A 24,334-nucleotide genomic window follows, 5' to 3' on the forward strand; every position below is an offset into this window, starting at 1 on the left:
ATGGCCTATTTACGCCACTGGTACTTAATGTAAAAGTTGAAACTAAATTTTTCGATAACCCAATTTATATATTTCAGCTATTCATGGAATAAAAACAAAGTGATCGGTATTTTCTATACAACTGTCTTGTATTTAATATTAAAACTATTTATGTAACAATATTTATATTAATTCATAATTTCGTATTTCTTGCCATATATTTGTATAGTTGGCACAAGGTTATTATAAAAATTAACTGTCTTCACAGTTACATCATTAGTGTCTTGTTGATAAAACCCTTTTGCATTATGTGTATTAAGATGTTCACTCTTCCAATATACACTAGGAAGTACAACTTCCTTAGATATTTCAAAAATAAACCCGTGTTCATCCCTTGTAAAATCTTCAGTATTGCAAACATCCATTATAATACATTGTGAGGTTCTTTTCTCAATTGGTTCCAAAGTAATGGACAATGAATTGTTAGATGAATCATCAGTTGTCATGGAAGTATCATCTGCATTATCTGAAAGGTTATTAATTTTTTCAGCATTTGATTTTAATGTTGAATTACAAGTCAAAATGTAATTTAGTAAGAATTTTTACATAGTACCTTTTACGTTGTTATTTTTTTTTTCTGACGATTGTTCAGCAGCTTCATTATCTATTGGACTTATAAACTGATCTTCACATGTACTTAATACAGGCACCTCATTAATTGACACTGGCAAAGCATTAGGTGCTAATGATTTGAAAAAAGAATTTAAATTTTAAATTATTATATAGATTTTAAATACAATTTTATTATAAAAAATAAATATAACATCAGAGAAAGATTATTTAAAAGGACATTCCCAAGTCATTATCTTGGATTAACTGATTTGAGAGGAAAAATTTCTTTTTTAAGCATATTTATCTAACAAAAATAAGTAAGTTTTATATTTTCCGCGGTCATTAAGGATAGATTTTTGAAAATTAAAATATGGAATTAATTAAAATTAAAAGGTTTTAATCAATAATTACAAATTGCAATTGCAACTTAACATTATTAATATATATATATATTGATATAAAGAAAATTAAATTATGGTTATGAACTAGTGTTTTTACTGCATGGGTTTGCTTTATTCTAATTTATTAATAAAACCTTCTTTCTTATATTAAATAGTAAGTTTATAGTTTTTTCTTTTTTAAAAAAAAGTTAAAAGTTATTACATTATATAGAAAAAAAACCTTGTATTTATCTAAACCATAATAATAGAATGCTAATTAATAATTATAAAGTTAATACAAAATAAAATAACAAATAATTAATTTTTTTCTTACCATTGTCTAAAAATAATGATGGAACCGCGCCTGGTTTTAATCTGTTCTTTAATTCAGGATTCTTGAAACAATCGAGTTTAAAATGAGTTCTACAAACTCTTGTTCCACTTATAACTATTTTAGCAGGATCTTTTTTTACTCCACATTTTTCTATCCACTTTTTTCTTAGCTTGAAATTTTTTGGATAGCCAAAGAGACTAAGATTCTTTGAAAACCAGTTAAAGCAGTTTTTAACGGAACATCGTAATCCAGATCCTAAAGTATGGTCCTTTAAAATTTAAACATATAATTCATATTAAAAAATATATTAATATTAGAAACAAGTAGGTTGCCAATTATTAAGTACAAATAAAAATATAATATGACCAACTCAATTTTACAAAACTTATTTTTTCAATCTGGTTTACTATTTTTCTAGATTACCAACGAAACTGATAGTAGCATAAATCAACCAAAGACGTTCTATAAAATAAGATGCAGTTACTGCGTCGTTGGAAATTCAGAAAAATAGTAGGACTGGTTTTCTTTTCACAAAAGACCATGACACTATAGTTAAATGCTTAAATGAATCACACAGATCCCCGATTAATTACAGTAGATATTTCCTAACAATACACTAGTAGTGGCTAAAAAAATATATATCTCGAGTGCTTTCCAAAAAGAATACACATATTGGTGGTCAAACTACTAACTATTTTATAAATATAAGTGGACAAGAATATTAGTGATGTCTAATTAGAAGCACTAAATTACTAAAGAAGAGAAACCAGGACGTTGAAGACCAAGGCCCTACATATTCAATAAGGAAAGCATGGAAAATCATAAAAAAAGTTAAAGATAATTAAACTGTATTGACTATGTTTACAAAAAATATTAATACTTATTTACTGACCGGCATATTTTTATTACTCATATCCTCGTTGTTTCTAATAAGTCTAGATGACCGTCTTGGTAATTTAAAATTATTTATAAAAGCATATCCAACATGTTCCTCTCTGTAAAATTCAGATTCTATGCAATCCTTTCATCATAATAAGCCAATTTTCTAGCTTTTTAAATAATTGTAAAAACAAAATCTAGTCTAGTACAATTTTTATTAACTCACTTAATAATATTTTGTTCCATTGGTAAAATGACATTATTACCAGTTTCAACATCATTTCTTTGAGTAGCATAACTATATAAAAATAAAAATACTATTGAATAGGAAAAATTAAATTATAGAGATCAAGAAGTATTACTTAGAATTAAAACCATTTCGATCATAAGGTTGAGGAATAGTATTTGAAAATAAAAATCGCTTTTTTCCTGGCTTATAGTTTTCTTCTAAAAAATGATCACTGCATATACGTTGCCAATCATGACAACGATCAATTCCAAAAATTTGAAGCCATTTTCTTTTCATGTATTCATTTTTGGGAATTCTATATTAAAACAAATATCAATCAATACAATAAATTACTAAATGTTAGGTTAGGAAAATAACACAAAGTAGAAATTTTTAGGCTAAACCGTTCAATATTATTTCACAGTATTCCGCACCAGGATAATGAACAATGTCAATATTGTAATTCAAAAATCCATATGCGTTTTTTTCACAACAGTTTGAACGAGTAAATTTCTAGAACCAATTGATACTCACCCATGATAAATAACTCCTGGACGATTGACCTTGGTGTTATTATATGTATTAAAGCACACTCTACACTTATGCATTTTTAAATTTTAGTGTTATATATTATTATCAAAAATAAAGTTAAAATAATTAATATAAAAGTGCAACCACCAAGACCAATTTTACAAGTAGGATATTAAAGTTAGCCTTATCAGTAGACAGTTATCTGTATAAGTTGGAACTTAGAAAAGAGAACTTGATCAATGGACGTGGGTAGCCTCGATCACTCAGTCTTGGAATGTATACGACACCTGTATTCCAGTCTCCTATAGACCAATGATTGTGTTTTGAGGTGTAAGTTTTCTCGAGGTAGTTAATCCAGTCATCTATAGAATAGTTGGGTGGTTAGGTATCGCGTATCGTATTTCTTAAAGGTATAGTATGCTTTAAGTATAATACATACATAATAATATATCTACTGCAATCTCGCCGGGTACTGTACAATTGTACAAAACACATGAATGAAACCAATAAAAACATAACTTTTTGATTTTACAATCACAAATTGGATGAGATATTATTTGTATAATTAAAAATGAATGTTTGAGACATCTATTTATAATTTATCCAGACAAACACACGCGGTAAAAATTAAAAAAAAATAATATTCTGTCACGGCTCACGAAAACTACGAAAACAAATTAAAGACACCCAACTAGTGATAAGCGGGACTCCTGTAATCACGGTCTTGGATTATAAATTAGTAATGAATATTTTTGTCCACCGGTACATAGTTACAAATTACTAAATGGTCCCCAACAGTAGGATTGTGTTCGTTCTACCTCCACGGACGCCGTACGAGCATTACACGTTTAAATGAGAAAAATCACACACGAACAATTATTACGCAGGAATGAATAAATCGGGAAAGTATTTAACGGGAATAAAAAATTGTAAAAGTATTAGGTACGTAGGTACTTAGGTAATAATCCGGAAATGATTAGATACCTACCTACACAGGAAAATATTATACGGGAATGTAGGTAATAAAATACCTTACAAAATAACATACATATACCTTCTTTTTTTTTTTTTTCATGTTTGAACCGACGGCGCCGCGGGAATTGCTTTCGCATTACTTCCGCGAAACATACATATACCTAACATTAGAAAATATAACTCTGGGAAAATACTTCACTGGAATAATTTTATCCACCAAATTCATTATTTTACATTTTAACTATACATTTTATTTTATATTATTTGAGTATTTTACTAATGTTTGTGCAGTATATTTTGTGATACCTACCTATTTGAGCTAATTTTATTAGAAAGTAAAGTGTAATCTACTAATTTTCGTAAAAACGGATAAATTCGGAAATTTTGTCCGTGGATATTTAAATATTTTTATTTGGTTATTTGGATAATTTGGTTTGGTCTGTCGATATTTTGTCCTTGGATATTTTGGCCGATTACTACTCAATTAGGTGCCTAATAGTAAATAGGCACTTGAGAAGATCACTTATTACCTACCTTATACCATTAAATGGGCCGACTTTGGGCAAAAATTATATCTTGTAGTTTCACCTCCATAACGGTCTCTTGTTAATTAATTAATGTGAAACAAATATTGTGTTGTTATCTTAACAATATTTAAAGTCACTTTGGTAGGTAGTGTTGCGGCATCAAAGTTTAACTTATTAGATAGGTTAACCTACCTAAGTATGCACTTATTGCCTACCTACTAATTTTCAAATACCTACCTATAAACCTAGCCACCTAGGTACTTGCAACTTGGTATTTCTTATATACTTCCTATTTCTTACTTCCTATATTTACACATCAATGTTGCTATGCCGTATTCAATGTTGACAATGCTAGATAATATAAAAATCTATTTCAAATCATCACAGTTAAATATATGACATTTTATTTTGCGTATTCGATATAGCCATATAGGTAGGTAATTAATTAATTATAGGTACCTACATAATTATAATTTTTAAATTCATGAAGTCAGGGAAGCTGTTGGTACCCACTTGTCCACTTTTCAATTTATACATTTATCATTCGTCTTAAAAGAAAATTGCAATAAACGATATTTTATTTAGGCACTCAATGATCAGTCACTTGTCGAGTGTGATACGCAGTTAAAATAATATTATATACCTACCTACCAGTTGACAGTTACACAGTATTATACACAGTAATATTACATCCATAACGGTCTCTTGTTAGTTAATTAATGTGAAACAAATTTCATGTTGTTATATGAACAATATTTAAAATCACTTTGGTAGGTACCTACTAGATAGTGTCGCAGCATCAAATTTTAAACGTAACTATTAATTGTTATTAATTAATTTTACTTTTAATATCTATTGTTTTACTAACGTTCAAAAACTTACACTAATACTCATAGAATGAGATGTTTTATATACAAATTGATAGATAATAAAAAATAATATTTGTATGTGTGTACAATACACCTAATACTTATTACCTTATCCTATTATAAATGTAATGTACATACCTAATACAGTATACACTATACATATTAGTTTTAGTTTTACCGGCTTACAGAACGAACAGTTCGTGATATAAAAAGTTTAAAATTAATCGACATTTTTTAAAAATTACTTCATGTACAATAATGTAAACGTGTAGTAACATGATAGTATGTATAGATTGATATTTAGAGTAATAATTTATTGTTAAGTTTTAGGAAAACTCTAAAACCAGTAACCACTTACGAACATTTTTTTGTAAACCGGTAACCGATTTTTTCATAAGCGGTTTCATGCCCTGGAATATACAGTCAGTGAGTCTATTGGTTACATCGTATAATTAAATAATGAAGAAATTACCCGATATAGGCTATCGATAACCTCGTCATTATTAAATCAATAGCTAGTCTCTATATAGTTTATATAGGTTTATGTTATTTTATAATGTATTCATACCTACCTATATATGTTTTGTTAAATTGGTAATAATTTTGGCTTCCTCAATGTGACATTGAATACATACCTACGTTTTATCCATAGTCATTATAAAGACTAATCATTTTTCATTTTCTCACTTTTTACTTTTGACCCTTCTAATACTTGTAGTACCAACTACATAAACTTTTTTACCAGAAATGATATTGAAGATTAAAGCAGTTTACTGCTCGAAAGGTAATGAAAGGCATAAAAATAAAATTTTAAATAATCATATATTATTGTAAAATACATACATTTATTGATTAAAAACGTATTTATATTTATTGATAAAATATACATAATAACTATAATAATTTTGTATTAAAATGTTATTAATAAATATAGAAACAGATTATTCTTTCGTGATATAATAATTAAGAATTATACTAAAAAATATTCATAAGTAGTAAGTAGTACCTAGGTAATTAATATTATATGTAAAAATAGACGCTAAACCTTAGACTCTGGGGCAGCTTTAAAAAAAGAAAAAATTACAACTGTAATAGGTACCTATAAATTATGTAATAAATGTATTCCAAAATAAAGTCATTGGTTTTGGTCTCAGTTTTCATGATACAAATAATTCAAATACAGTTATTACTTATTATAGGTACTTGTAACTATAGTTTTATATAGTATAGTTATAGTATTATACTAATAATGTTCTATTAAACATTAAACTAATCTAATTTTATAGATATAACATTAAATTACCTATTTTATAATTTAATTTATATTTAAATTTTATAATTTTTATAATCACTTAATATGTTATAAATGTATAGTATATATTTATTAATATAGGTAGATACCTAATACAAAGTTAATTAAAAATTTCATAAAGTACTTATCTATACTGTATTATAATGAAATTAGTAAACAAATCATGTTTTAACTAATATGGATAATTTTTTTTTTGTGTTTTGATTCACTATTAAGAATTCTCATTATTCTAGGGTATAGACTATAGTTATATCGGTACTTATATAATGTGAACACATATTTGCTTATATATCAGTTTGATGTTCTAAACAAGGAAACTATAAAAGTACAAACCAATATTCATACTAAAAAAATCATTATAATATGTATTTTTATACACATCACAAGATGTGGAATGTTTTTTAAAACATGTTTCTAGAGGTTTTTAGAATTAAGTACAAATTACGATCAGGGTGAATTATGTAGGTATCCTCTAATTGCCTGAAGTAAAAATTACAATTTACAGTTTACAGTTTGCTACAGAGTTCGGGGGATACTTTCCACATCCCTAGGTTGTCATACCCGGTAAAATCCTGGGTCTCAAGTGTGATATCCTCGCAGGGAAACTTGTTCGATGACGAGGGAGTCATGTATCTGGTCGGCACGGCCATCATCGTCATCGGGTTGTCCACAGTCTCGTTCTCCAAGCTCACCTCATTATCCTTGAATTGCAAAAGAAAAACAAACACACCTTTAGAATAAATTATATATACATATTATATTCATATATATATTGAAAAATAATAAATCAAGGCACGAGTGCATGACACAAAAAAATTTAGTATTTAAAATTTAAATATATCAATTTGATAATTTTTAATATTATTTTTAAACATTGTTTAAAGCTTTGAGCTATAATGAGCTGAACGAATATTTGACAATCTATTATTAAAATACAATTGTTTTCGAGCTTGTATAATTGGTATGCTGAAATTAGTGTTATATCATTAATTTTAATGTTTAAGAGTGCTGGTTTTAATGGAATGTTGAACATGCCGCCAATCCTAGAAAACCCATTAAGTTAAATTATAACTAAAAACCATTAAATATACATTTGATAAATCTAACGCAAGAAAGAAAAAAATAGGTATATAATATATTAGATGTAGTAAATTCGGTAAGATTCATAAAATAATAAGATTATCATAATTTATTATTTATAATATAAATATTTAAAATATACTTTTAGCTAGTTGATTTAATTATTAGTTATTAATTAGTTTAATTATCTCTGGTAACTTATTACCCAATTATCTGGATAAGATAAAAGAATAAAATATTGGCACTTACCTAACTAGATAATTTATTTACCTAAAACAGACGTACCTATCCTATTCGGATCTCGTTTTACAAAAAGGTCAATTCCCAAACGGCTCCGGTTTTTACAAATTCCTTTCCAATTCATACAGATTGAGAACTGTCTTACACGAAGTGTGGCTATAAATGTGTTGGTGTATTTTTAAATTTTATATTCTATATAAATTATAAAAATTATATAAAAATCGAATACATATTTGATATTGTGAATTAAAAATAATTGATATTATAAAATGAGTTAGTAGTGTTTTTTTTTTAATTTTAGCGTTAAAAATAGAAAAATATGTAAAAATAAAAATCATATATTGGGCAATCATACATCTAACCTTTTCCGATGAGAACCATTTGGGACGGTGGTCGTCATACTTATAACCTCAGACTTTCAAAAAAAATTCCTGATTCAAAACTGCACACTTTAATACGTAAATTCTGCACAGTTATAATCAATTTAGCCCCATTTTATCAATAACGCACAGATTTATCTAATATCACATTATCGTTTAGAACCACACACTAGTTAAATCATATTTAATCAAAATTACAACATATTAAAAACTAATATAATAAATAAAACTTTCGGGATTATCCACAGATTAGTTTACTACACATTTCTCGTTTCTCCAGATAAGATACGCATGTTATGTTTTTTATTTGATATAATATTTGAAAACAATAAGGTATAAATTTATTCCAATCGAAACATTAATTTTTTTCATTAAACAATTATTTTTACGTTTTTTTTGCATCCCTCAGAATGTATTGATTTTACAATTATTTGTGTTTTTCTCTGTCTGTCATCAACATTTTGGGTAGTAAAAATGCTCGGATTTTCTAGATCAGCGTCTTTTCTGATATAAAAGTGAATATTGTTGGTACTTGTAGGAGGTCAAAGTTGAAAATTTCAAGTAGTTTTTGAAAAGAGTTAAGAAAAAAAAAGTTCTTACGCAGAACCGATTTTTGAAAAAATTGATTTATTTATAAATAGTGGTTCTTTAGATCATTTCAATGCTCTACAGAAGTTGCACTTTTTCACATTTTGTCACACTCTGTCTACACAAATTCATATTTCCTAAAGTTCCTATATTTCTAAAATCAATCGATTTATTATAATTGAAGGTGGACATGATATACATTTCATCTTTAACTATATTGTTTCTGGATAAGCGCATCCACTTCGCACCATTTGTGGAGCGGCCAAGGTTTGATTTCCTCTTTATGGGCATTTAAAACAATAAATTGTGACCAATAAAACAAAAGTTCTTCAAAATTAACAACTAAAACTATAATTATCATAACCAATAGCATTCTTACAATAAACAAAAATATATTATTATTTAGTTTATTTTCTTCCTAGATGGTAGACGCCACTGTTGTATTTTTTACATCCAGATTTCCTACTTTTTCGGTGGATTTTCCTAAAATTATCTTTCATAAAAACTGACAATTACAAACATAGCAATAAAAGAATCAGCCAAATCGGTAAAGCCGTTTCGAAGCCAACCCGTCACAAAGTCTTCCATTTCACTTTTATATACATAGATATAGATAGAGGTACATTGTATTTTTACCTTTGAAAAGTCCGTTTTATTTGTTAAAGATGAAATTTCGCCTTCGTTCTCAATCGTCCACACTAACCTCTTGCGGTTACATATAAGCACCGTCATGATAGATATTAAGACGAGCGTAATGATTATCAACACCATAACACAAATCAACAAAAACTGCAGGATCTCCTTTTCCTGAAGTGAATCTGAAAGTGATGTGGAAATTAATTTTATTTGTTATTAAAAATTTGGAAAAACTATTAAATAAGTATAGGATTTATAAATGTATAACTTAAGGTAGTCGCTCACCTTGGATTTCCTCAGCTTTAACGTAATGCTTAATGTAGTCATGTATGTAATCTGTGTAAAAAAATAAAAAACAAAAAATAAATGTGTAATATGTTGAATAATTAATAGATCACATTTTCTAGCTTTTCATCTTTTAACCCGAAACAACGTCATGCAATTGAGCATTAAAAAATAAGGGAGTTATTATTTTTTTGGGTGATTGTAAACTTTTTTGATCTTAATGACCTGCAAACTCTCACGGGTCATAACAGGTACTTCCTTACGGGTTCCTACATGTAAACGCTCCCACGTCTGTATTTACTTCGTTTATACATTTTATAACTTAATGTTTATAATAATATAAACATACACATTTTTAAAATGCAATTTACATTTGAGTTTCATTAAAAAAAGTAAATTATTTAAAAAGTAATTTTGAACTGCGAGTTTAAATAATATTAAGACGGCTTATAACTATTATAGTACAAATAAATTAATATATTATCTAATAGCATAACTAAATTTAAAACTGTAGGTTACAATAGTGCGTCACTGTATTAAATTATTGTATTAAATTTGAATTACATGATATAATATCATTGTATATCATTTGACGATTTATATTAATACATTTTTGGAGGATAATAAAAGCCGCCTCCTCGTGGTACTCTCTGGGTAATGCTAAATGGCTTTATAAAACTAATTTACCTAAATAAATTATTTAAATATAACAAATTTATTATTATGTTAGATATAATTTAAAGTAAGTGTTTTTCAAAGTGTGTGTTATAAAAATGTGGCTGAAAAGTGGTATATAATGTTCTTGGGCAAAAAGGGAAAGTATTTTAAAAATATTTGGGCGAAAAGAGACGTAGGCGAAAAGCGAAAGGTCATTTTTGGGGTCTTGTCCACCATTATGAGTTATAGAAATTTCATTTTAGAAGGGTTTACATTTTGAACTTTGGTTAAAAGTGACTTTGTTATTTGCAGATTTGGGTAGTATTCCGAATACAGTATTCAGAATACTTTTGAAGTATCCCGAATACTTTTTAAATACCTATTTTTTAAAGTATTCAATATGGTATTTTGAATACTTTTTACAAGTATTCTGAGTCAGTATTCGGAATACTTTTTTTCTTATATAGGTATACTCTTATATATTACTAATTATTACTTATTAACTATATTAATTTGAATATAATTTATAACTAATAGATAGCCAGATAGGTGTGTATTATCGATATTATAATAATGTTCATTTATAAACACAGAATTGAAAAAATAATATTTTTGTTATTGAAATTTAAATCTACTAAAAAAAAGTATTCGAAAAATATTTGGAATACTTTTTGTGAAAAATTCTAAATACTCAGGAATATTATTATCATAAAGTATTCGAATACATATTCTGAATACTTTTTTTTAAGTATTCGGAATATGTATTTGAAATACTTTTAAAAAGTATTTTACCCAAGTCTGGATATTTGTGATTGTTCGGAATACGTCGTGCACACACACACACACACATAATATTTCATAACGTATACACCTACAAGTTACAACCTTTGATTATATAATCAATGCTACAACGGATGGTAGCTACAGGTAGGTACATCATTTAACTTCATTATGCGAATAAAATAATGGTGGAATAGTGCAAAACAAATTCCAAAATATTGAAAAGAATAGTTTTACATTTTTAATTAAAATTAATATAGGTACTACTTTTTTCAGTACATATCACCACGAACGTAAATATTTTCTCTTTAATCAATTGCCATAAATCATAATACTTTATTAGGATTAATTTTTTTTTTTTCTTAACATTTATTAGAAGATATACAATCTGTAATATTATTTACAATGACCATATGAGTGGAATTTACAATGATTGTGACAGCGTGAGGGGAGTAGCTACCCAGTAGTAACACTCGACGGGGATTAATTTAAGAATAATTTGAGGTTTAATACTTATATAGTTTTATATAATATTATGCAGTTTATCTATAATTTTAATTTCACCACACACATCTACGAATGTTTAGTACGAACTACCTAACAATTCTACTTGTTCTACTGCAATGTCTGAAATATAAAAACGTTATTTTGTTTTGAAATAAAAATATACAGAATGTAATATATTTTTGTAATCCAAGCGTGCGTCTCTCTGATGCTGTCTATACTGTTGGTGGCATTTTACAATCGGTCTAACAATTCTATACAGCCGCTGGTACCATAAATCATTATTTATTACTTACATACAAACTAAAAATAACAATAAACTGACTGGTACAATATTCCTTTCAGGATTGTTCCTCAGATCGTATTCAAAGGCAATACAAAAAAAAAACAAAACTCTTACAAAGAACCAGTTTATCCTCTCCACAGTGGTATAGTGTATATATAGTGTATATATACATTTATTATAATATAATATTTTCTGGGTTCTGTTAACATAATATATTATCCACGTATTCACTTCACCCTACAACGGTGTAGCAACATGTTGCAACCACAATAGGTATAGACATAGATAGAGATCGGAGCCACTGCAAACCACTGCATGTATGTATATAAAATAATGCAAGTCGATTGGCTTAATGATTATATCGTACAATAGACATTTGAAGCTACACTGGACAAGTGTTATGCCTTATGAGTAAAGACACGAAAATCTTATACATTTCTCACGGTGCAGTGTATAAACGTTTTATTATTGTAATTTCAGAGGCGTACTCATGAATTTTGGTGGGGGGAGGGGTTGGTTATACATTTTTTTTCAAACAAAATATTTGTTAAATTTCACGTTATTTTATTTTATTTTAGCATACAATACGGGCGTGAGCCCAATTTACATCTAGTTTAGAACCCACACGAATTTTTAAATTTTTAGTATGGACGATCACGATAATGCAACAATTAATTGCCAGAAATCATTAGTTGGTATGGTATAGATTTACTTAGTTCGGAATTTTCGGTATTTTACGCACCCGTACAACGCTTATAGCTTACCGCTCTTAAGTATAACAAATTTTTAATTTTTTTTTTTTGAAAACTAGGTAAATCAACGTTTTAAGAATTATGGTGCAAAAATAATTTTGATAACCACCCATGGTGTTTTTACATAACAAGTTGAGGGATGTTTTTGATTTTAATCGTCCTAGCGAGCGTAGCGACCGAGTGACCACACCGGGTGTACCTATATGAAAATACCAACAATTTCAATTAGCTATAACTGTAAAATAAGTCTGGCTGCCAAAATCACACTCCCTAATCGTTTTCAGCGTGCTTAAGGCTTAACTACCTACATAAGTATGTTAAAACGAAACTAAATTGAAAAAAAGCTTGTTCAATTATAATACAGAAAAGTTCCGAACGCGCGGTAAAATATTGCGTTGTATACAAATACGTAATATACCGAAAACCGTGAACTTTTTAATGATCAATGTAAAAGAGCAATTTCTGAGTTTAACAGAGCCAAACGTCATCGAAATCAAATGGACGTTAATGCGATAAGTAGTGGCCGCAGTGGCGTATTTAGGAATTGTTTAAGTGAGCTTATAACTGATAAGGAATTGAATTACCAACATGGAAGTGGAGGTGGAAAGGGGCTTTGCCACCATACTAATATATTTCAACTAGTATAGGAGCGGTCCTCAAACTTGTTTCTTCTTATATTGCTAAAAAGTTGTATGGAGCCCAAACATTTTTAATTCTCATAAAATATACATAACTCATGAAAAATTATGCATAAAAGATTTGCTTATTTAATTTGTTTTTTTATAATATAATCATAAACGACATATACCTAAACGATAAAGCAATTTATTAACCCTCAATCAACTCTCGTCTAACATTGTTTTCGACTACAAAACAAAATATTTGGTTTATTATTAATAAAATAAACATGATCTTATTTTAAATGAGATATATCCAGGGAACCCCTAGATAACTATCCCAGTATCGCGAAGCCCTACGGCTCCACGGAGCACATTGATTATTTTTGTTAAGTCTAAAATAGTAAAAATCAAGTTTCATTTATTTGGTGACCACTTCATCAATATTTATATTAATTGTTATTTTGTAAATTTACCCTAGGTTAATTTTACCCCGATAAAAATATACTGGGATATTATTACCCCCCGGTAAAAATATTCTAGCATATAATTAATGATATTATGTTTTATAGTAGATTATTTTTACCCCCCCCCTCCCCCCCCCCCAACCGGTAATAATGTGTTTTTAAGGGGGATAAAAATATCCTATATGCTATTAACGATCTGTTTAAAATATACTGGGATATATTTATCTATTATGTGAATTTTTATAGAAGATTATTTTTACCCCCCTTTAAAAGCACATTATTTCCGGGGAGGTAAAAATATCCTAGTTTATTTTTCCCCCCTGTCGAACAATTTTACCGGGGGTATAAATATCCTAGGTTTATTTTACCCCCGGGGGTAAAAATATTTGAGGGTATTAGAAACCTACGACACCGGGAGTTCACAAACCACCCGGACGTGCTGCCCGCTACCCGCCGGCTGGTATGCGATACCGCCAACCAGTAGGTAGTAGGTACCTCCAACGAATCGGCCAGACGGTGGTACCGTCACGAGATGGGTAGAGGTGCCAAACGTACATGAAGATGGCCCCCCGACTTTGTCCAAACATTTTCAAAATTATTGTAAACAATTGTAAATTACATTTGCGAATTTGTAAACCAACAGATAACTTATAAATCAAAAAACAAAAGTCGGGGGGCCAAGTTCACGTAGCCCCCGAATTTGGCCGATCGCCTCCGGACAAATTGCAAACAATTGTAAATTAATTGTAAATAATTGTAAATTACATTTGCGAATTTGTAAATCAGCAGATAACTTATAAATCAAAAAACAAAAGTCGGGGGACCAAGTTCACGTAGCCCCCCGACTTTGGCCGATCACCTCCGGACAAATTGCAAACAATTGTAAATTAATTGTAAATAATTGTAAATTACATTTGCGAATTTGTAAATCAGCAGAAAACTTAGAAATCAAAAAAAAAAGATGGGTAAGTGGATGTCACTCTGCTGTACAGTAGGTTACAAGTGGGTCACTGTAATGAATGGTGTTAAATTTGAATTCAATTTCTGTTTTATTTGATACTTAATATATGCTAATTCACCATTATATCTCCTGTTGAAACAAAAGTCAAGGGCCAAGTTCACGTAGATGGCACCGGCACGTTTGTTTTTTGATTTACAAAGTTCAGGGGCCCTAGCAAAATCTGGCTAATCCCTAGCAAATTTTTGGTATTAGTTGCATAGGCATAGTATAATGTGCCGGTGCCTACTTGACTGACATAGATTATAGGTATACTTATTTTACATTTTTTCAGTTAGGTTTTGTATTCAAAATGTTTACGTTCTCTTCAACAGTATTTTATAATTACTTACTTATGTTTATCAATGATTAAGTTCATCATCTTTTTTAAAAAATAAAATATGAAATTTTATCAAACAGATTTTTATAAAATTTAATTTTTTTTAAGAATTAATTAGATCTATATTTGATAAAATATGTTTAAAAAAAATCTGTTTAATGAAAGATTCATATTTTATAAGAATAAATTTAATAAAAATCTTAATAAAAAATCTTTTTGATAAAAAATTCAATGATAATTCTATATGTAATGAAGAAATGGATAATTCATAATAAAAATTTAAAAAAATACTAATTAATAACCGGCATTTGCTAAAAAACCTTTATTTGTTAAAAAAATCAATATTTGATAAAAAATCTAAATTTGAAAAAAAATTTTATAAAATAAAATCCCTGATAAAAAATTCATATTTTTTAAAAAAACTTAAATGAAATAAAAAATAATAATGTGAGGTATTTTTCATTTGATAAAAATCTATAATTTAAAAAATATATATTTGATAAAATATGGTTAAAAAAATCTGTTTGAAAATAATTAATATTTTATAAAAAAATCTAAATTTGAAAAAAAATTTTATAAAATAAAATCCCTTATAAAAAATTCATATTTTTTAAAAAAACTTAAATGAAATAAAAAATAATAATCTGAGGTATTTTTCATTTGATAAAAATCTATAATTTAAAAAATTTATATTTGATAAAATATGGTTAAAAAAATCTGTTTGAAAATAATTAATATTTTATAAAAAAATCTAAATTGATACAAAATCTTTATTTGATACACAATCAATATTTGGTAAAAAAAACATAAAAATATAGTTTTTTTTAGCAAATTTGGATTATTAATTAACATTTTTTTTATTCAATAGATTTTTTACAAATTATCGATTTTTTAATTTAAAATATAGATTTTTTGAATAATGATTTTTTTATCAAACATATTTTTTATCAATTTAAATTTTTTTAATATAAACTAAAGTAAAACACAAAAAACAGATACAATATTATATATTATTATATTATATTATATCGCGTGAGTTAGAAACCCGTCGACGTTACATATGCCTCATAAATGATAGTACCTATCGGTAATTTTGAAACACATGTTTTGCGGTGGGCCACTTTGAGGTGTTGACCATAGATATTATATATTAACATCCCTCCCTATACCTAATATTACGTCCATTATAAAGTAACTTACTACATAGATGGATATTGTAAGAACCAAAAACTTATCTTAACTAATCATTCAGATAAAAATATAATCAAATTAAATTTCTTGATAGAAATTAAGTATTATAACTTTATGGCATACAAAAATTGAATCAACAAATATGAATTTAGTGTGGACTATGAAAAGAATTACCTATGGCTGTATCATTTAATAAATTTATTTTAATAATAGGTACACACTATTGTAATTAAAAATATTTTTAAACTTACCATTATAAACAAGATGTATTAAGTTTCAAGTAAAATATAACAATACACAAATTATTATAAAATATATAAACCAGGGTAAAATGCAAGAGCATGCGATCTGGACTGCATATGAGAACACAATCACTATAATTTTAATTTAATAATATTGTTATCAATCGGTAAATTCTAGCCTATATTATTATTGTTGTCTACAGAAATCGTCAATGGCATATCTAGACGATGCGTTTACACAAAAATAGGAAATCTCGAAAAAATACAACACACAAGTAACGACACGTCCACCATGCAATAATAATAACAATAGGTACAGTCGAAACAATATAATTTGATTTAATGCTGGGGCCACACGATGCGTTATTACTGGAAGCATTGAGTTTTTATACAGACGGTTTAGTTTTAAATATAACATGCTACATAACGCAATCTCATAATGATCTCCCAAAAAAATTAAAGTTTTGTTTCAACAGGAGATATAATGGTGAATTAGCATATATTAAGTATCAAATAAAACAGAAATCGAATTCAAATTTAACACCATTCATTACAGTGACCCACTTGTAACCTACTGTACAGCAGAGTGACATCCACTTACCCACCTTTTTTTTTTGATTTCTAAGTTTTCTGCTGATTTACAAATTCGCAAATGTAATTTACAATTATTTACAATTGTTTGCAATTTGTCCGGAGGCGATCGGCCAAAGTCGGGGGGCTACGTGAACTTGGCCCCCCGACTTTTGTTTTTTGATTTATAAGTTATCTGCTTATTTACAAATTCGCAAATGTAATTTACAATTATTTACAATTAATTTACAATTGTTTACAATAATTTTGAAAATGTTTGGACAAAGTCGGGGGGCCATCTTCATGTACGTAGGTGCCAACTGCCAAGCGTGGTAACGGCCGCCGCTAGCAAAATGTTCTCTCCGGCGCATCGTTTTGTCATCGTCGCCCCCGTCGCCGTTACGAACGCGGCGTCGTGGCGCTACACGTCTTATTAATGACGTTAGGTGAAAATGTACACTTACACTTATTTTAGTATAATATTATTGATTATATAAAAGTATCTTTTATTTCCGTAGCCAATGACAACCTATATGAATATATGAAATATGGACATATGGTAGGTACCTACATAAAAACAAAAAAAATAATCGATTTTCGTGAGCTAAAATGAAATTTCTTTGTTAGCCACCCTAGTATGCAACCTATATATTATAAATAGGAAATTAAGAAATAAAAACTCCCCCCAGAGTATCAAGGATATGTGTAATAAATGTGCAGTGTTTAGGGTGTCCCGAAGATTAACGAGTATCTGCCAATATACGCACAATATTTCAATATTTATACATAATATATTATAATATTATATACACATAAATATTATTTTATATTTTTGACGATTGGAATTTAAAAATACTATTTTATAAAAATTATAGTCCGAGAGTTTTGACCGATTTGGAGAATGAAGGAAGCCGCTCATTGAACAATTCGTTCAAATGTGTTTGAGGAACTGTAACTTATTACGGTAATGAGATGAATAAACAGTATCTTCATTAAGAGGATGTCAGCGCAATATTTGTTTACACAAATACCAACTCTCTCATACCAAATAGAGGAGAGAATTGTCCGACAACTACCAAGGAAGTAGATCGGGTATTTCTTATGAACCAATTTATAAAATGAGAGTATATTCTAGTTAATTTAACTTACTAACACATGTAAATATTTCTGTTTTTGTCGAGAAATTTGATGAAATAAATAATTTATAATAATTAATAATTGACACTAATTCATCTCTGGAAGGTTGTATAAAACTGAAGAATATAACGATTAAATTTTCAAATTTTCAATTATACCTATTATCTTCATTATAAATTGTCCTATGATATGTACTCCAGAGATTTATACATTATTTCAGATATAGCCTATGCCAATAGAGGTAACATATTTACAATTTATGTTTATTCAATCAAATAATCCATATCTAGCAATTTCATCTGATAACCAACATTTTATATCATATCCTGATATTGAATACAATAAATGCACCCTAGGGGTAACTATAAAATATTGTGCTTTAGATAATATGCCGGTTTATTTGGGATCATACCCGTTGTGCAAAATACAGCTTCTTAAATTGTCGAATAATAATAATCATAATGTACCTACTTAATAATACCGTCGATTGGCTCAATCCACATTGGATATCGGCACCCACGATACACCATGGCCCGATCGATAACCCTCAATTATAATTTATAAGTACATATTATTTGATGTTCGATGTATTATAAGATTTGATGTTGTAGTAATAATAGTAAATTGATATTTAACCCGTCGTTGGTGTCGCTATGCAGAGTCCCGCCGTTGGTATTAAGTGAGCGCTGCGCTCACCTCGTTGTTTTTTCATCATTATTTATTATACAATGAACATAAAATATTGAAACCAACAACCAATTTCTTAAATTTTAATCTTATAAGTTTTAACAAAAATGTTCTTACAATTTTCCTCAATTATAAATTGTTCACCACTAAAAATTAATTTATAATTGTTTATACACAATATAATCATTATCATTCAACTTGGCCCTAGTTGTCTGGAATATTTTGCTGATTATTATACAGTATACGCATATGAATATTGTGTGCTCCTTCAATATAGGTCTAATGTTAGGTCGATCTATTGAGTGAGTGCAATGCTCAATTTATGGATATTAACAACATTGCATGTCGATATCTAATCGAGAATTATCTATAAAATTATTATATTTGCAAAAGTATATTTAAACATGTTTCGATTGAAGGTATAAATAATATCAGATGAATCAAGTAATAAATAAATAAGTGGCTCTCAAAATAATAACGAGGTGAGCGCCGTGCTCACATTGCGACCACTGACGGGTTTTAATAACAGATACATATATACATATAATATATACGTTGAGTACTTTGCTTCACATAAGGTAACCCTGATCGCTAGTAATAATATCACACACCGAGGTCGAGTCTCCGAGACCTCATAAATATAAACAGAATGACACCCAATCAGTATACGAAGCGACAGGTAGAGAGGAGACGTTACAAGATTAACACTTACAGTCTGTAATGTCATGTGGCGATTTGTGTTCACAAATCACCATCTAATTTAATACAACTTAAGAATAATGCATTAATGCAATTCGTGCCTACACAGTTTAAAATTTACGCTTGTACACTTGTACACTTGTACCTATTCGCAACATCAGTATTTGAAAATTATTTAGGAAAAGTCGTATATCCACTGAGTTGTAAGTAATAGGTATTACACCTCAAAATCGGGGCTTGCATTTGAAAAAAAATTTGTTTTATGTTATTTACAATTAAAAAGTAACACAATTTTTGCGTTTATCGCTTTTTTTAATTAAAACGTTATCCGAATTTTGCGTTCATCGTTATACAGAATTAAAACGTTATCCAAGTATTGCGTTTATCGTTATTTAAAATTAAAAAGTTATACAAGTTTTGCATTTATCGTTATTTAAAATAATGTTAATACCTATAATATTTAAAAATAATAACTGATGCGAGTAGGTATAATGGGTCCGGATACCGAACATAATATAATCAATTCTTATAGATTCTTAGATTGTTTGCATTAAATAAATGTTTCTACGAAACCAATAGACTTATTTAGTAAATACATTTTAAAATATTTAATTTTGCGTCATTTTTCGTTTAATGATAGTCTGTAACTACGTTTTGCGTTGTTTTTCGTTTAATGATATTCTATAAATTACGTTTTGCATTATGTTTTGTTTAATCATATATAATATATTTTGTTAACCTTTATGTTTTGTTTTGCGGTATTTAATTATTTTTACTATCGTTTTCCGTTATAATAACGTTTACAAATTTCAATAGTTTTTTGTCAAATATTACGTTATAATCATAACGTTATTATAACGTTTGCAAGACTTGCTCAAATTTATAAAAAAACATGGAAGTTTTTGAACACATTTTTGTGATAGAGACTTGTGAGTAATAGTTATGATACACGTACCTTGGCACTGCCGTTCGCATATATGGGCGTCGAAGTTGTGCGATGACTGGTTGCAGTACGAATGACACGGGTAACACTGGAGATCGTGGCTCTGGCACATGTAGTACTCGGGGCACTCAAGCTCACCGCATATCTTCCTCATTGTCAAGCCCATTGACTGATGCCACATAACGACGACTGAAATATAAAAGGTCCTAAATGATAAAAACAACATAGGTATTAGGTACGTCTGCATATATTTTATCGTGATATTCGTGATAATAATAATAATAATATTGTCGCCTTGTCGCCTTGTCACTCACCTAACGAACGAATACAAAAGACGATGATGACAGAGGTAACCTGTCTTAACGTGAAACCCACTAACTGTGTGATATGAGCGGCGGCGGCAACAGCAGTGTACAGTGTTGAAGACTGAAGAGAAATGTGTAAACACACCACGTCAGATATAATATTCAATACGACCTTACTGGACAACAGATGTATCGCGATTAAATAAATTCCAGTTGGACATCGGCCTATACCTAAGTCCAAAAGGAATCGAGTAAGGTCGTAGCGTACCGCCCACTGTCACAACCACCACCACGGTCCACGATTGTTCATTTTCTGCACCGCCGGTATTTGTGATATTAATCGCTTTTGTGATTCGTTACATTCGTAACAACCAAAAACCGGTTTCTGTGTTGAGAAGACGCCACACAAGGATGTGTTGTCCCGTTTTACAAACGCGTAAAATACCAAATTTCTATGAAACTTGACCTCCGGGGCTAATAAAAATGCAGCACCCTTACGTAGATAATATATATAAATAGTACGGGGTGTCCCGAGATCAAAAAGTATATATTTATTGAAACCATTGTTTTCATATTATTATACCGTGTGTACGTGAAAACTGGTTATACTCTATAACTCACTTACCTACATTATTCCGTACCTACCTTATACCAGTGGCGTAGCCAGGATTATGATATGGGGGGGGGGGGGGTGTTTAAGTATAGATTAAAACCTTTTTACAGTTTTCGTATATAAATAAATGTAGGGTTCGGGACTTGACTTGTTGCATTAAAAAATATCGAAATATGCAGTCAAATTTGTCAAAATATAGCTACATTTTTATATTATTTTTGAAAAATGCATAAATATATTACAATTTTGGTAATAAAAAACTAAAAATAAGTATGTATATAAACATGATAAAAATAATTTATACACGGGTTTACTAATTTGAATATAGGTACCTATATCTATTAAGATGAAAATTCATCTTATATCGTTATATTATCGACGATATAATGCCTATAATTTAGATAACATAAATACAATAAAAGTTATTTGTTTCTATAAACATTTGGTTTATTTATTTTTCTTTCATTTACTTATAAAAATGATTGGATAGTGCTATTAAAGAAAGCACGCTGTTGCACAGATTAAGTTCTTCCTTACGTGTTGTGAAAATTGGGTTGTTCTACAACAAATATGGTATAAATATATGTATAAAAAATATTTAAAACAAGTTAAGTAAAAATATAATTTTAAATAAAAGATTGTCTAAATAATATGATGTAGTACAATATAGCTGGCCAAAAAATCTGACATAAAAATAAAAAAGATTGTATAAACAAAATATAATTAATAGCTAATACAATTAACTTTTATTTAAAACTATATTTTTACTTAACTTGTTTTAAATATTATTCATTATTTTTTTTATTGAAATTAAGATTAAAGATTTTTTAGTTAACGTACAGTTTCTACAAAAATAAAAAAAAATAAATATATACAAAAGCTAAAAAATATGTGTTAAAAATAAAAAATAGGGGGAAAATGTCCGCATCCATAAATTTATCAGGGGGGGAAATGTCCTACTACTCCGAAGAAAGCCGGGGGGAAATGTCCGGATACCACTCGAACTAGGTACTTAAATGCATATTATTCAGGGACGGTGCCAAAGGGGGGGGGGGGGCAAGGATGGGCGACTGCCACCCCAGGATAAGTTTTCGCACTTCTCTCTCCTCCCCCCCCCAGATATTTTAACTCCTATTTTTACTGGTGTGTTACCGTTTTTATGATGGAAATTATATTATAATCGTTAATACTAAATGGGATTACTATCTTAATTTTTAACTCGCCGTAATCAGTAAATGTGGTCGTTCAAAATGTTTAAAAATAGCGGCGTTCACCTATTAGTTAGTCGGGTTTCCCACACGAGTCGTCATTCTGTTGATTGTGTATGTGTATATATATATATATGTGTGTCGTGTGTGTGTGTGTGTGTGTTTCGTGTGTGTACACTTGTGCATGGTCGCATTTCGTTCATGGTAATTTTGGTACTTGGTATAAATATTCGTCGGTGTAAATGTTGTTTGATTTCACTTAATGTTAAATCTCAAAAACTGAAAAAAAATAACAATAACGTTGACGGTTGATAGCCACTGACGACGACTGTAAGTTAATGATGCAGAAATACACTTATACAGTAAAAATATTTTTATATTTAAATCTTAATTTGAATTGTAATTTTTTTTTTTATTACTATTGACTTATTAAATATATGTTATTATATAATGCAGAAACTCACTATAATAGTGTTCACTTCTAGTGTTTTTTCTATTGATAGAAGTACAATAATTATTTTTGAGCTTGCCCCTTCAAAAAATTAACTTGCCCTTTATCGCCCCCCCCCCCTTGGAAAAAAATTCTGGTGCCGTCCCTGATATTATTCGACAGCATTTGAAAGAATTCTTATAAAACTATAAAATATTATTATATGAGCATTATAGTTTTCCCGACCAGATTTTTGGATTATAATATTATATACAAGTAAAAAAAAATCTGATTATAAAATTATCACGAATAAATTATTATTTTTTCAAATTTTCAAGTTTTATGATTATTATTTTCTGGATAGTAATTATAATAGAATAAACCCAATGTATTTATGTACTATTTAATGAGTTTTTGGTAATTGTTTAGGTATGTTTTTTATTCAAATCTCAATATTTGCTCAAATATTACCTGAACATTTCAAAAATAAGTAATGACCTTTTTATAATATAAACTCAAGAGTTCGAAACAAAATGTTTTAAATATCCCAACCATGATTAAATTTAAATAAAATATATAATTTAATTTAACAGATGTTAAAATTGCTTACCATTGATTTTTGTTTCTAATAAATTGAGGGGTTTCAATTCAAAATGAACCTTTTCCATTTTTCTAATTATTCAGGAAAGCTCTTTTTTTTTAATCTAATTTTTAAATGATTTACATAGTAATATGTGTTTTGCACTAAAAAATAGATAAAAAAAATGATAAATTAATTTCTTATATGGAACATTTTCTTCTTTAAATGTGTACAGTATTTTCCAGGAATACGTCCCTTAATGAATAAAAATCTGGAATAAGCGCCTTTTGGAAAAAAAATAAATCAATTTTATCCATCATAATTCCTGATAAATATTTTTCTGAATGAATTGTTCCAGAAGAAAATTAAGCGTCACCGTTGACACCGGGCATGTGCGCTCAGTTACATGTGTAACCTACGAGTGTAACCTATATGACGTACCTTCAAGGTGTTAAATAACAAATGTCCGTATAATACCTATTATTTTTTTTTT

General features: G+C 28.6%; 2 protein-coding genes across 3 annotated transcripts; both read right to left on the reverse strand.

Annotated features, from left to right (window-relative positions):
• Positions 1-105: 105 nt before the first annotated feature.
• Positions 106-3,621, reverse strand: LOC132934349 (uncharacterized). 2 transcript variants are annotated; one of them, XM_061000658.1, is made up of 8 exons: positions 3,384-3,621; positions 3,232-3,306; positions 2,547-2,729; positions 2,411-2,482; positions 2,198-2,300; positions 1,306-1,573; positions 593-721; positions 106-505 (listed from the first exon to the last, which is right to left on the reverse strand). In XM_061000658.1, the coding sequence occupies exons 3-8, from the start codon at positions 2,708-2,710 to the stop codon at positions 168-170; spliced, it is 1,074 nt and encodes a 357-aa protein (XP_060856641.1). In that variant the 5' UTR covers positions 2,711-2,729; positions 3,232-3,306; positions 3,384-3,621; the 3' UTR covers positions 106-167. The 2 variants fall into 2 exon arrangements, with proteins under 2 accessions (XP_060856641.1, XP_060856640.1); XM_061000657.1 differs by having other exon boundaries at positions 2,948-3,306.
• A 3,512-nt stretch (positions 3,622-7,133) lies between these two features.
• Positions 7,134-20,886, reverse strand: LOC132953613 (protein grindelwald). Its single transcript, XM_061025991.1, has 5 exons — positions 20,718-20,886; positions 9,837-9,887; positions 9,552-9,733; positions 7,850-7,855; positions 7,134-7,328 (listed from the first exon to the last, which is right to left on the reverse strand). Exons 1-5 carry the CDS (start codon positions 20,884-20,886, stop codon positions 7,134-7,136), a joined length of 603 nt encoding a protein of 200 aa, XP_060881974.1.
• Positions 20,887-24,334: the final 3,448 nt, after the last annotated feature.

The sequence above is a fragment of the Metopolophium dirhodum genome, chromosome 1 (genome assembly GCF_019925205.1).
Source record: "Metopolophium dirhodum isolate CAU chromosome 1, ASM1992520v1, whole genome shotgun sequence".
Lineage (NCBI taxonomy): Eukaryota > Metazoa > Arthropoda > Insecta > Hemiptera > Aphididae > Metopolophium > Metopolophium dirhodum.